Source organism: Ochotona curzoniae, unplaced genomic scaffold (genome assembly GCF_017591425.1).
Source record: "Ochotona curzoniae isolate NIBS_2020 unplaced genomic scaffold, NIBS_Ocur_1.0 contig_3622, whole genome shotgun sequence".
In the NCBI taxonomy this organism is placed as follows: Eukaryota; Metazoa; Chordata; class Mammalia; order Lagomorpha; family Ochotonidae; genus Ochotona; species Ochotona curzoniae.
The window spans coordinates 21270748-21285743 of record NW_024465926.1 but is presented as its reverse complement, the minus strand read 5'-3'; the positions used below and the strand labels follow the sequence as shown (position 1 = coordinate 21285743).

The 14996-nt window shown below is 42.6% G+C and overlaps 1 protein-coding gene across 2 annotated transcripts in view; it reads right to left on the bottom strand.

Annotated features, from left to right (window-relative positions):
* The window catches only part of AMFR (autocrine motility factor receptor), a 40968-nt gene that overhangs the window by 16680 nt on the left and 9292 nt on the right, over positions 1-14996 (bottom strand). For both annotated transcript variants that reach the window (XM_040982682.1, XM_040982683.1), the window contains exons 3-8: positions 10109-10273; positions 8999-9151; positions 6380-6420; positions 6071-6203; positions 2637-2770; positions 1726-1836 (exon numbers count right to left, since the gene is read on the bottom strand). In XM_040982682.1, the coding sequence (XP_040838616.1) occupies positions 1726-1836; positions 2637-2770; positions 6071-6203; positions 6380-6420; positions 8999-9151; positions 10109-10273 (737 nt within the window). The remainder of the gene's footprint in view (positions 1-1725; positions 1837-2636; positions 2771-6070; positions 6204-6379; positions 6421-8998; positions 9152-10108; positions 10274-14996) is intronic.

The following is a 14996-nucleotide window of genomic DNA, read 5'->3' as shown; positions in this document are numbered from 1 at the left end:
TGGCTTCAAGCTGGCCCAGCTCCAACTGCAGCCAGTTTGAGAGTGAACCAGTAGATGGAAGCTTGCTCACGCTTGCTCTCTAAACTCTGCTTTTCAAATAAGCAGATTTATTAAAAATTAAAAAGAGGAAATCACAAGTATTTGTGAGAATGTGAAGTAACCTGGAGCTCTCACCAGCGCCGCCGAGGGTGGGTTCAGCAGCGTGGCTGCTGAGGGCAGGACGTGGCCCCTCAGAGGCCTCCCCCACAGCCGCCCTAGGAGCCGGCAACTCCACGCCCAGGCAGTCATAAGGTAAAGATGCAGCAGAGAGCTGCTGACATCCCATTCACAGCAGCGTTATTCTCAACAGTCAAAAGGTGCAAACAACCCAAGGTCCAATCAGTGCAGGTTGTGCTTACTGAACAATCATTCACCTTCTACCATGAAAAGAAATGAAGTAGGATATGCATGACAATGGATAACCTCAAAACCAGCATGCTAAGTCTAAGAAGTCAGTTACAGAAGGGTACACACATATCATTTGATAGCTTTTACATGAATTGCCCACATGGACAAATCCACAGAAACAGAAAGGTGACTGGAGGCTGCTGGGTAAGAGGGAAGCGAACAAGAGTGATTACTCAGTGAGTGTGAGGTGGACTATGGGATGATGAAATGCAAAGCTTTAAAAACAAAGGAGTAGTGGCTGCGTTAACACTGAACATAATACGCTCAAAAGTACACTTTAAATAAATGTATGTTGTTTCAATTCCACCTCAACAACAAATCAAACCATAAAATATAATCATATGCTTGAAAATATTTTTTTCTGAGTTAAAACACACTCATTCTTCCTAACTAGCCTCCAAGCTCCTCAGACATAAGTTCTTTGAGAATCTGGGTAAATTCTCTGCCTTCCCAACCTCCACAAACAGCACCACTATATATGCACTTGCATGAGCTGAGAACCCTGAAGAATTCCTGGCCCCTCTTATTCTCTACTTGCCTCAGCCCATATTCCACACTGTGCTCACCTTCCTAGGTGTGTCCACTTCTTTCCAACTCCACTTCATCCTGTTGTTCAAGTTACTCTCAGAATACCACTGAACTGCAGGGATGGTTACTAACTGGCTCCCCTTATATCTTCAAGCTGCCAATCACATCAGCTGGTCCCCACTTTACCCCTTCTTTGGCCTCTGCACCCTGCCTGCTTCTACCTCAGCGCTACCTCTCTCACACGGTGAACATCCCAGTGTCTCTCTCTCTCATATACATGAGACCAACAGCAGAGTCGGTGTTAGAATTCTCGATAACAGTCTGGTCCTCTGCACGCTTTCTTGGGCCTGCTTGAGCCCCCATGGCAGCCCACTTCTCGGAGAAGTGTCTACATGCTGCTGGAGGGCAGGTGTAAAACGCAACACTGCAGATATTCTCTCCTTAGCCAGGGAATGAGGTGTCTGAGAACAAGATTTCCTCAAAATGCTTTCTTTTCAATTTTACAAGCATATTTAAATGCAGAAGAAATAGGAAGAGAGCAAACATGCGTAGAACTTAAGATGGCCAATTGCAGGTGGGCAGCCCTGCAGCACAGGGAAGACCCCGAGGGACAGGGAGGACTCCCCAGGCCGGCAGTTTCAGCAGCAAGGCCAGCCTGAGGCACCAGCCCCGCTCTGCACACAGCTACAAAAGCACCCGCATGCCCTGAACACACCCCTGGTCCCACGCGGTCCTTCAAGAGGCTCCTACTTGTGGAAAAGATGACCACAGGGCAGTTTTCTGGCAGCCTGCATGGAGTCCCAGCAGATGGCACAATCATCATTGTTGACAGCCAGTTCCTCGGGAGTTGCAACTGCAAACCTGTAAGAAACAAAACACGTCCAGCGGCAATCTCCATCTATGCCCAGGCGCAACACACACACTTGACCTAGAGAAGCAGTAATGTGTCACAGACATTGTGCTCAGTGAAACAAATGCTGATAATCAAAACAAACAAACAAACAAACCTAATTTTTCTTTACAGTTCATTAAAGAGCAAGTGAGAAACTCAACATACACTGAAAACAGCTTTGCCTTAAGCACAGCTCCTGTTAGTATCAACTTCAGCGAACGTTTCTGGGGAATCAGGAACAGCACGCCACGAGCCAAATGTACACCCTCAGGGTTGGTCTGTCCTCAGCTGGCAAGTGGGAGCCCCCTTCAGAGCTGCCTGGCTCAGGTTTCACTGCACATGTGCAGGTGTGTATAAACATAATGAAAAGAATACTTGGGACCCGCTTTCAAAAAGTACACAGAGCACAGGCTCCAGAAAGCTTCCCTTTGAAAACAGCACTGATAATACAGACCAACTACTAAGCACCAAGTACCCACCCCGCAGTTCTAAATCCAGGTTATTGTCTCACAAGAGCTTCCCTGTAGGTTCCTGAAGTTCTGTTACCACCTCTGTTTCAGAGACGATGTAACTTGGACACAGGAAATTAACCCACTGCTCTAAATCACACAGCAACGAAGTGGACAGCCATACCCCGTCTGACTCCAGAAGCAATACCCTTCATTGTTGTGGTAACAGTTCACCAAAGTCAATCCTGACGTGGCCTGGGATTTGCTACTGCTAGAGAGCTAAAGAAGTCCCCTGGGTGCCACCCCACGCGTTTACTGACCTGGCTTCCATGTTCCCAACGACCCTCAGGTAGTTCTTGTGCCGACGAATTCGACGCTGAACCTCATGAAACAGGTAACGCAGCTGCATAAAGATGACCAGGCTGGCCATGGACAACCAGATGTTACCAAATAACTTAAACAGGGAAAAAAGGAAAGAAAATACACAACAAAAGTGAATGTGAGTTTGTCAATAATAACAAAATGGTATGAACAGCACCTCTTATGTGTTGGTAAAAATGAACTGGAACCATCTTTTAGAAATCATTTTTAAGCAACTTTTCCACAGAAATCAATTTGGAGGTCAGCGTTAAGGTATAGTGTAGACTGAGCTGCTTGTGATGCTGGAATCCAATACGACTGCTAATTGGAGACCTGGCTGCTCTACTTCTGATCCAGCTGCTTGGCAACGTGCCTGGGAAAACAATGGAAGACCACATGGGCCCGTGCCACACACACGGGAGGCCTGGACAGCATTCCTGGCTGCTGCCTGTGATCTAGACTAGCCTTCAGTATGGTAGCCACTTTGGGAGTGAACCAGTAGATGGAGCTCTGTCTGTTTTTCTCTCTATATATCTTTCAAAAAAAAAAATTTAAAGTAGTAATTTAAAAGCTTTATGCAAAACTATGTCCATCAACACAACTAGTTAAAAATGGAAGTAGATTCCCTAGTGGAGGAACAATTAGGTGGTGAACTACTGTAATGCATCATATAGTCATTAACTGTATTTACTAAGAGAAATAAAATATACAAATATAAAAATACATTTTTATATTTATAATTTATATAGTTATATTATAAAATATTATTTTTTAACCATATCTTTATTACAAGTATATGTTGAAACAACTGGGCCCGGCGTGATGGCAGAGTGGTTAAGGTCATTGCCTTGCATGTACCAGGATCCCACATGGGTGCCAGTTCTGATCCCAGCAGCCCCACTTCCCACCCAGCTCCCTGCTTGTGGCCTGGGAAAGCAGTCGAGGACGGCCCAAAGCCATGGGACCCTGCACCCGTGTGGTAGACCTGGAAGAGTTCCTGGCTCCTGGCTTCGGATTGGCATAGTACTGGCCATTGAGCTCACTTGGGGAGTAAACCACTGGACGGAAGATCTTCCTCTCTGTCTTTCCTCCTCTCTGTATATCCACCTTTTCAATAAAAATAAATAAATCTTAAAAAAAAAACAATTATATATGTTCCTACATATATAGGTCTACTATCTGAAAATAATATAAAGATTTATTTATATATTTATTTACTTATTTGTTTGAAAGGCAGTGTTACAAAGAAAGAGAGGTCTTTAATCCACTGGATCACCTTTCAAATGGCTACACCGACTGTAACTGGGCTGGTCTGAAGCCAGCAACCAGAAGCTTATTCCAGGTCTCCACTATGGGTGCAGGGGCCCAAGAACATGGGCCCACCGCTTTTCCTGGTGCAGCAGCCGGGACTCAAGCCAGTACCCATGGAGGATGTCAGCACCACAGGAGGCAGCTTCACCTACTCCACTATATCTCTGGGCCTGAAAATAACATTTGTTAAGTTAAAAAAAAAAAAAAGGCAGAATATAACTACCTTAAAACTATGTAGGAGATGGTACCATATGGCGTAGCAGGTAAAACCACCACTTGTGACACCATCATCCCATATGGGCACTGGTTCATGTTCCAGCTACTCCACTTCCTATCCAGCCCCCTCTTGAGGCCTGGAAAAGCAGTGGAGGGCAGCCCAAAGCCTTGGGATTCTACAGCCATATGGGAGACCTGAAAAAAGCTCCTGGTTCCTGGCTTCAGATTAGCTAGCTCAGCTCTGGCAGTTTCAGCCATTTGAGCAGTGAACCAACAGATCGAAGATCTTTTCCTATCTCTCTGTAAATCTGCCTTTCCAATAAAAATAAATAAATCTTTAAAAAATTACTTAAAAGTACAAAACAGCAAATAAGTAAAATCTAAATACGCCATTATGGGGTTTGGTTAATGAAATCATTTTATATGTATACAGAGATATCTTTAGCCTGAAGGTATTAAAATTAGAAGAATTATTGCTAGCACAGGAAAATGTTCATAATACATTAGTTAAAGAAAATTAGATTGGGCCCGGCGCGGTGGCGCAAGTGGTTAAGTCCTCGCCTTGCACGCCCGGGATCCCATATGGGCGCCGGTTCTAATCCCGGCAGCCCCGCTTCCCTTCCAGCTCCCTGCCTGTGGCCCCGGAAAGCAGTCGAGGACGGCCCAAGGCTTTGGGACCCTGCACCCGTGTGGGAGACCCAGAAGAGGCTCCTGGCTTCGGATCGGCATAGTATCGGCCCGTTGCGCTCACTTGGGGAGTGAATCATCGGACGGAAGATCTTCCTCTCTGTCTCTCCTCTCTGTATATCCGCCTTTCCAATAAAAAATAATAAAAATAAATCTTTAAAAAAAAAAAAAAAAAGAAAATTAGATTATATATCTCAAATACATCTCATTATGAATGCATGTGTCTGATCCACAGAGGCAGGAAATACAAACTGCTCCTGGCTCCGGGCATCCCCCCCTCTTGGGGGTGGTAGGAAGAGTTGCATGCTTTTCTGTAAGTATGTTTTCAAAGTGACTAACAAATCCTGAAAATGTGGTATGTCTAATGCAAGTTTTTAAATGCTATTTTATAAACATGTATTTTCATTTTTCTTTGAAAGGCACATAAAGAAAGAACTCGTACACCCACTGGCTCACCAAGCAGAATCTGGAGCCCAGAATTCAGTCTGGGTCTCTCTCATGGGTGGCATGGGCCCAACCACCTCCGCCATAACCTGCTGCCATTAGGCATGAACGAGCATGAAGCCGGAAGAGTCAACAGAGCCTGGAGTCAACCCCAGGCGCTGCAACGCAGGATGGAGACGCACAAGCACTGGCCTAACTACTGTACCAATGCCCACCCCCGAAGAGTATCTTCACAGGCTAATAACTAAACTGCTAACCAACTATGTGGATTCTGACCATTTTAAAAGCACTAGTCAATGAAGTAGATTTTCAACAACACAATTTCTCACATACCAAAGTAAAATATAAACAGCAAAAGCCGCAGGAATTAAGTGTAAGGATTCTGGTTTTAATTACAAAGACAGAAATTCTATGAATCCAGGAAGTAGATGACAACATAAATTCCCAGTCCTACCTAAAAATATAGCAGCAGAAGCCCTGAGAACAATGGGGCATGGCGTCCCTTCATTTCATGCACTAGGATTACCTGCTGATTTGGTCCTCAGAGTTGACCAAGACTCCCAGGGGATAAACACCTCCTGAGCTGGGCAACAGCCAAGGCAGCCCTGCCACGCTGCACACAGCGAGTGCAAATGGAGAGAGGGCAAGGCTGCACTCACTCTTTCTCATGCACCAAGCAGGGGCTCTGCCTCGGGACATCCCTGGCCTCCGTGAGTGCTTGGCCTGAGAAACATACCAGCATGTGAATGTGGTGCATGAGGTCCAGGGACACGAGTGTTAGCTCCATGACAAAATCCGTGTAGTAGACATACGTTCCCTTTCCTTCCCAGGTCCCCTCGTGGTTGAGGTCCCAGAGGTGAATAACATATCTGCAACACAGATGCCAAACACGGGAGCGAAGAATCATTAACAATTTACTCTTACGACAGGATTTGGCTGAAGTGTGTTATATAGTTCACTCATATTTTTACATATTTCATACCTTAGTTTTATAAACATTTGTTTGACCAGACCTCAATTAATATTCTCCCAGATTTCTACTCACCGTAAAATCACATGAGCGGTCCTCACTGTCACAAGAAGGGACTGCAAAAGACAAATACTCAGTTCACTTAAGAAGTAGACTGTTCAAGTTCACAAATCATTTTATGTCTTCTGCTTCATACTTCCATGGAATAATTTCATAAGCCACAAGCCCAGCTTATATTGAGCCTTTTGCTATCAAATAGATGAAGATCAATTCCACCTGCCCATCATCAAGGGACGCCTTCTACTATTCTGAGGTTCATCCTAGTAGTCTGAAAATCATTTCTATTTCATATGGCATTAGCCCACCAAAAACAATTATCGAGAAAGGTATCTGACTATTTAGTCATAATATACCCAAAATATAGTTCTGGGGAGTGCGCCTTGGTGCAAGAGTGAAGTCAGCACTTGGGATGTCTGCCTCCCATGTGGGAAGGCCTGCTTCACCATGGCTTCTCTGCTTCTCATCTAGTTGCCTGTTACTGTGTCCCCTTGGAGGCAGCAGTGACAGCTCAAGTGTTTGCATCCCTGCCACCCACACAGGAAACCCAGATCAAGTTTCAGACTCGTGGCCCAGCCTGCATATGGTGACCAACTCAGTAGAGGGAAAATGTCTTTCAAACAAAATTAAAAAATTAAAAATATATGCATATGGACTGGGTTGAGGTACTACTGTCCTAGATTAGGGTACTTTCTTTCTTCCTGATACTCTGGTCTCCCTGTCCACCAGAAAACAATGAAGATCTTTAAAAAATCATTTTAAAACATTTTAACAAGCTTTTTAGAAGAAACAAATTATATTCTAGAAATCAATATTAAGAAAAACTTTCAAGCCTGGTGTGGTAACCCAGAGGCTAAAATCCTCGCCTTGAGCGCACAGGATCCCACTTGGGTTCTGATCCCAGCTACCCTGCTTCCCACCCAGCTCCCTGCTTGTGGCCTGGGAAAGCAGTCAAGGACAGCCCAAAGCCTTGGGACCCTGCACCCACACAGGAGACCCAGAAGAATCTCGTGGTTTTGGATTGGCTCAGCTCTAGCCGTTATGGCTGTTTGGGAAGTGAATCAGCCGACAGAAGATCTTCCTATCTGTCTCTCCTCCTCCTCTGTATAACTGACTTTGCAATAAAAATTTTAAGATCTTAAAAAAAACAAAGAGTATGTAACACAGTATGACCTATAGGTAAAATTTGGTTTTTTATGTATAATTTTTCTAAAGGTTGGCAAAATATTAATTGAAAATTAAATGAGAATCAAAAGTAAACACGTGATTATAAGTATATAAAAGAATACAAAGAAAACAAATTAATATGCCAATATAAAGTTTTAAGCCAATTATTTCAAGAGAAACTATATTTGTTTACCTTGTATATGCAGAAACTATTAGGCAAAAATTGGAAATATTTTTATAAGTACTTAAACTTTCTAATTTTACTCAAACTGTGTTGTATTCTGAAATGAAGACTAGACTACAAATGAATTTTAATCCTGTTCTGAAGAGTCCCCAATTAGTGGTTCTAACAGCTTGTTTTGATAATAACAAATTAGCTTCGGTATACCTAACACAGGACACCTACCTCCTCCGGGTGGGATGCGTTCCAAGATTCCCCTTGCAGGCCGAAGCGGGGACTGCACCAGACCCTAGGGATAGCTCACTTTTTCACTGTGACAGTGCTGTCTGATCATCCAGTGACTACTAAGTAACCATCAGGCCAGTAGCCCAGATAATGTGGATATGATAATCCAGGGGAAGACCCATGTCCTGGGCAAGATTAGGCAAGATGGGGCAGAACGGAATGTAGGGTCAAAGGAGGTGAGAGATTTCATCACGCTCCTAAGGATGGCCAAAACTTAACTTACAAATGCCTGAAATTTTCCATTTCATATTTTCAGACTGTGGGTCACTAAAACTAGGAAAAGTGACACTTCAACTAAGAGAAGATCATGGCATTTCATTGTTGAAGTTAATAATAGCAATTATGTATAAAATAAAATTAGTTTACCTATAGCCTGAGGAAAAAGCAAATATAGCGACCAAACTTCAGGGTACATAAAAACATTGATTTCCAATTTCCATAAAAACTAGTATTTTCAGGAAGGCTTAATTAAAACAGCAAAAACTTTTTTTTTAAAGTTTAAAATTCCATATGTAGCTCAAATATTTTCTCTCCAAAACAATGTTTTCCTTGATACACGGACTAGCTACCTGCCATCCATGACACCTGAAGAACGCCTCTCCCAGCTTGGAGCGGGAGGATGTGCCCCGTGCCTCTTGCCCTCTGCAGTCTCTTGCAGTTCTCATTGCTCTCCACGCCTCAACATCCCATTATGAAGCAGAATTACAAAAGGAGCAAATACAGGTAAAATGTTAAGATGACCTCTGGCATAAAGTGAGAACTGCATAAATGTTGGGAAAAATCATAATTTTTTTTTATTAAGTTTGTAGCAACGATATCTTAAAAGCATTTAGTATTACTACCTAGTTTTATTTATTTATTTATTTAAAACAAATTTTAAACTTCCTTGTTAAAAGGAAAGATCAAATAACTACTCATCACTTCCCAGGTGAAAACAACATGTCCATTGCACCTTAGCTTCTTTGAAAACACACAGAGCACAGATGCTGTGTCCAGCCCCTTACCTCTGCAGCCATGAAGGCCAAGGTGTGCATCCCATGGGTATAGCCAGTGATGCAGCAGACGACAGCCAGCCCACAACAGGAAAGCAGCATAGCAATCAGCAGAGACAGGACTCGGCCATGGCTACTCATTGGTGTTGTGGGAGAAAAGGAAAGCTGAAACAAACAAAATAGGAAAGCAGTTCACTCTTCTTGGTAGTATTAAACTTCAATGAGAACTCCAGGTCAATTGCAGCATCTATGCTGTGAGTACAGAAAACCATCCCATTACTGTATGACCAAACATCTTCAGTGACCTAGATATGTGTTGGCCTTCATATTTAAAGATCTAAATATAACAATATACACCATATGTTTCACATCATATTCATATGGACCCTACTCCACTGCGATTATAAGCCTAGAAGCAAACTTTCAATGTATACAACTCTAACAATCAACAGGACTCAGGAAAGTGCTGTGTTTTGTGTCTAACAGGATTAGACCAACTGAAACGTCACCAGGTACACACTGACTGCCATTACATCTTACGCTGACATCATGTTAGAAGAAGCAACAGCCTGTAAAGAAGGCCTGGAGCCATCAGTCCTGAGGTAGTTTGTAAAGATGAAAAACCAGTTTGGGAGGTCAGAAGTTCGGTTGTGCTCAGTGATGGGAGTTCAACTGCAAAGGGAATGAAGCTTTTGAGGATAAGATGAATTCCCATGAAGGTGAATGACTGTCAGGTCCATGAAGACTGGGTGAAGTGGGGAACTACAGCCTGGAGTGGGTTTAATGGAGGGGCAGAGCCATGGGGGTTCATTTACCTGTGCCCCAGAAGACTGGTGCAGAAGCACTGATGAGGCAAGTACTGCTCTGGTGTAAAGCCAAGAGGAAGATGTAAGTGAACCGAACCATGTGGCTCTGATGGAACACAAATGATTGGGACCAAGCATCCTTGGAAAACATTGATTCTACATCCCCCCACTGCCGTAGAAACCTTCACAGGCAACAGGGAACAGTTGCCTGATCCAGGAGTCTTTCCCTTGGGCCATGGTGCTATGACTTCTGCACATCACACACTACAAACCTGCCACAGCATGACTAAAGCAAACAGCCTGACTAGAAACTCACATATTCAAATCGGTCCTTGCAGAGCTGAACCATCAGATGCAGAAATACAAGTCCAGCAAACCAGAGGCACCACATGACCACTTCTTCCACTGTCTGGACATTCAGCACACCAAAGATGAAAATGAACTTGTAGAAAATAAAATTCCAAAACTTGTCCTTGAGGTGCTAAAAAGAAAAATGTTCATAAAGGTGAATACCATCAACTAAACTCATTAAAGAAAGTTAATGTTACAACAATTAGCTTCTATGGAAGAAATATTCTCTTTTGCTTTCCAACACTGATGCAGAGGAAAACAGGAAAGGAAGAAACCCTCTGAAGACAAAGGTGAGACATTCAAACAGAAATCTGATTCCTAGTTCTAGATCAACTATGGGATTTTACCCATTAAAAGGGCACTGATGTTAGTGTGTGATACATTATATATTAGCAAATAAAAATACCTCATACTTAATGCAGTAAGAATGGCAAAATCTATCATTTTTAATATTTCTGTTCTTTGGATTCTTAAACAGTAGAAAAGATTATACTCTAATTTTGCAAAGTATTCTTGAGATTTAAAAAAGACCATTTGCAAGCCCATAAAAATGATGCCTTAACATTTGTATGCATTTTTGCTTGCCTTCTTTGTAATCCATACATTTTTGTACATTTTCTGTTAGAAACTTGCCTCTGTCAATGAATATTGTCTGAGTACACCAACACACCACTGTAATGGTTACCGGGACATGGAAACCTATTCACTGGTCACTATTCAGAAAGAACTGTAATGAATATCTTTGCATGCATTTCTATTACTTCAGCATTATCAAATCAAAGCTCATAAATGCTTTTATGGCTTCCAGTAGGCAATAAGTACTTGGTCATTTAAGCATTGCTCACTGTACTCTTTCCCTAAACTGAGGAATTTCTGTTTTAAAATCTTCACTACCCTGGGAATGGGGCAACAAGCAGTTTTACCTTCCCCAGATACTAAAATACTGTATTATTAAGATATATGTGGCGATGGGACAAAACCAGGTAAAGTGTAAGAATGGAAGCATGACTTCTTTTTTAAATATTTATTTGAGAGATTTACAGAAAGATGAAGAGGCAGAGAGAGAGAGAGATCTTCCAGATATCTGTTGGACTGCTCCCCAGGAAGCAACAGTGGGTATTACCGGGCCAGCCTGAAGCCAGGAGCTTCATATGGGTCTCCTATGTGGGTGCCTGGGGCCCAAACAATTGGACTATTTTGTGTTGCTTTTCCTGAGACATTAGCAGGAAGCTGGATCAGAATTGGGACAGCTGGGACATGAACTGTTGCCCATATGGGAAGCTGGCATCTCAAAGGGTAGCATTACCCATTACACCACAGTGCCAGTACCTCGAAGCATTTCTAAGTACAGTTTTATATACATTTTGAATCTGGTTAATATTTTAAAATTTCAAAAAGTAAAATTAAAACAAACAGCAAACCCTAAAAATATGAAATAAAATTGGAGGAAGCATTTAGCCTAGCAGTTGAGATAGTAGTTGGGACATCCGCACTCCACACTGGTGTCCCTGAGTGCAAGTACCCAGCTCCCACTCCAAATGCCAGTTACTTGCTAGTCTGCAGTGCTGGAGGTAGCAGGTGACACCCAGATAATTCATGCACGAGACCTGAGTTCCTGGCCCCTGGCTCCAGTCTGACCCAGCCCTGGCTGTTGCTGGGATCTCTCTCTCTCTCTATTTCTATCTCTCTCAAACAAACAAAATAAACACATAAATTAAAATTTTAAATGATGTCTTAAATTAAAAAAAAAAAAAACTGGGGCAAGGTTCTGGCATAGCAATGGATATCACACCCCAAGTAAGAATGCCTACTTAGAGTTCCAGCTCGGCTTCTGATTCCAGCTTCCTATCAATGTTCACCTTGGGCGGTAGCAGGTGATGTCTGAAGCAGTTGGGTCCCTGCCACCCACAGGGAAAACCCAAGACTGAATCCCAGGCTCCTGACCCCAGCCTGGCCCAGTCCCAGTTACTGTGGGCATCTGAAGAATGAACCAGTCCATGGCAGATCTCCAAACAAGTGAATAAATACATTTTTTTTAAACCACTGAGTTAACAAGTAATTTAGACTAAACATACAGTAGATTTATAACACAGCAAGTTAAACTTTTATTTTGAGGTTATACGTACTTGATTGTATATTTTTTATGTAGAAAACAAAATAAACTGGAAAGGAAAATCAGAGTTATTTCCTAACTCTGAATACTGACATGTCAGTAGTAACGATTGCACAGAGCTAATGCAGATCTTGGCTTCTGAACACTCCTCAGTGAAATCAGCTAGGAATCCTGGTGAATGTCTGTTCTTAGACCTGGGCAGGGACGGCACAAGGTGAACCCAGAACATTTTGTTCCACAGCTTTGAATCTTCTATCACCTAACTGCCGTATGATTTTGAAAAGTCAGGTAACGTTCCAGTGTTTGGGTATTCCCATCTTTAAGAAGGGTTATAACACAAGCATGCATCCCACAGAAGTTAGGGGCGGTTAAATAAGCTAATACAAGTAAAGCGCTTAGACAAGTGCCAGAGTAGATATCAAGTGCTTAAAGAATTAAAAAAAAATTCTAAAACTCCACTTAAGGTTTTAATATTTGCTCTATTATTTGCTGCATTTCAGATATTCATTGTCTTTGCCTCTAGCATTACTCTATTTCCTGACCTTATAGAGCAAACATGCCAGTGCTAAACAAATGGTTCTTTAAAGATTTTATTTTTATTAGAAAGCCAGATATGGGCCCAGCAACATGGCCTAGCAGCTAAAGTCCTTGCCTTGAACATGCCAGGATTCCAAATGGGCGCCGGTTCTAATCCCAGCAGCTCCACTTCCCATCCAGCTCCCTGCCCGTGGCCTGGGAAAGCAGTCGAGGACGGCCCAAAGCCTTGGGACCCTGCACCCGCATGGGAGACCTGGAAGAAGTTCCTGGCTCCTGGCTTTGGATCAGCACAGCACCAGCCGTTGCAGTCACTTGGGGAGTGAATCATCGGATGGAAGATCTTCCTCTCTGTCTCTCCTCCTCTCTGTATATGTGACTTTGCAATAAAAATAAATAAATCTTTTTTTAAAAAAAAGCCAAATATACAGAGAGGAGGAGGAGACAGAGAGGAAGATCTTCCATCCAATGAATCATTCCATAAGTAGTCACAATGGTTGGAGCTACATCAATCTGAAACCAGGAGCCAGGAGCCTCTTCTAGGAATCCCATGTGGGTGCAGAGTCCCAAGGCTTTGGGTCATCCTCAACTGCTTTTCCAGGCTACAAGTAGGGAGCTGGATGGGAAGCAGGGCCACTGGATTAGAACCTATGCCCATATGGGGTCCCGGTATATGCAAGGTGAGGACTTTAGCTTCTGGGCTACCATGCTGGGCCCCCAAAATGGTTCTTAACAAATGCTTCTTGTAACATGAATCATAATGCAAGCCAGTAGACAATATAAAAAAAATATGATCTATACCCAGAAAAACCAAAGTAGGGTTGAATAAAAAATAAGCCCATTATGCTCACCCTTAAATAAAGTAAAAACCTCTGAAATACCCCCAAGATTATGCTTTCTGTTCATTTCAAGTGATATCTAAAATTTTTGGGAAAACAAGAAGTACACTGATTGAGTGCTGGATGCACCCATGAATAATTAAATACCTTTGGGCTGATCAATTCCTGGCCCACAAATCAAAATTTTGAAAAGAAAATTTTAGAATTTTAAGAAGTAATAAAAAGAGTTTTGGGGCAGACATGTGGTCCAGCAGTTACCACACCATCAGGGCCTCCAGCTTCAGAGCACAGCACCTCGGCTCCAGTTTTGACTCTGGCTCCCAATTTCAGCTTCCCCCTACTGTATACATGGCAAAGTAGAAGACGGGAGCTCAAGCGACTGGGTCTCCATCACCAGGCAGGAGACCTGCACTGGACATCCCAGCTCCTGGCTTCAACCTGACCCAGCCAAGGGCTGCTGCAAGCAGCTGAGGAGTAAACCAGCAGACAGAAGCTCTTTTTCTCTGTCTCTGCCTTTCACTTGAGAGAGAGAAAAAAAAGAGCTTTCATATCTGCAGAAGAACGCCCTGTTCTACTGAACCCATCTGGTAGACCTCTGACGTTAATACTTTGGAAAAGTGCTGAATATTTACTTATCAAAAATCTCTGGGAAAACAAAATATTTCTGCTTATGACAAGGACTCGACCACAGAGTGACCACATTCCAGCTCAAAATGAGACAAGGGCTTGAGCTGATTTTATAAATGAGTATTTGAGTTGAAAAGGGTAAATAAGAAAAGCCTAGAACACTTTTTTGAAAACACAGAGAAGTTCCTGTTGTACTTTTAACGTGATAGAATTTAGTGTCTTACTATTGGGTTGAGATAAGAGTAAAATACAGATTTGTTCTTACGTTTCATTAACACACAATGTTTTGTGGTTTTGAAGGCCAGTTCTAAATTCTTATTTTAAAACACACCACTCTACACTCTATCCACCAAAATCCCTGGGGAACTTCCAATCCATACAATGTACTTATGGCATAATTCTTTATTGAAGAATCCTCTACCCTATGGACATTCTGAGAGTCCTGCTCAAATGCCAGACAATCTCCCCTGAAACAAAGGAAAGAAACCTAATTTTTAACTTAAACAATATTATCAATATACTCTTCCACAGGGAAAAACTACCTCAATAAATAAATAAATTCCCTTAGGAAGGATTCCATATTTGGTTGTGAAATTCACAATCCTTCAAACTACAACAAATCCCTGACTCTTCCACAAGAGGCCCAGTAGTTAAACATCCAGGCTCAGTAGTTAAAGTCCTGACCTGGAACACACATCCTCTCCATCAGAGTGCCAGGGTCTAAGTCCCTTGTGGACCAG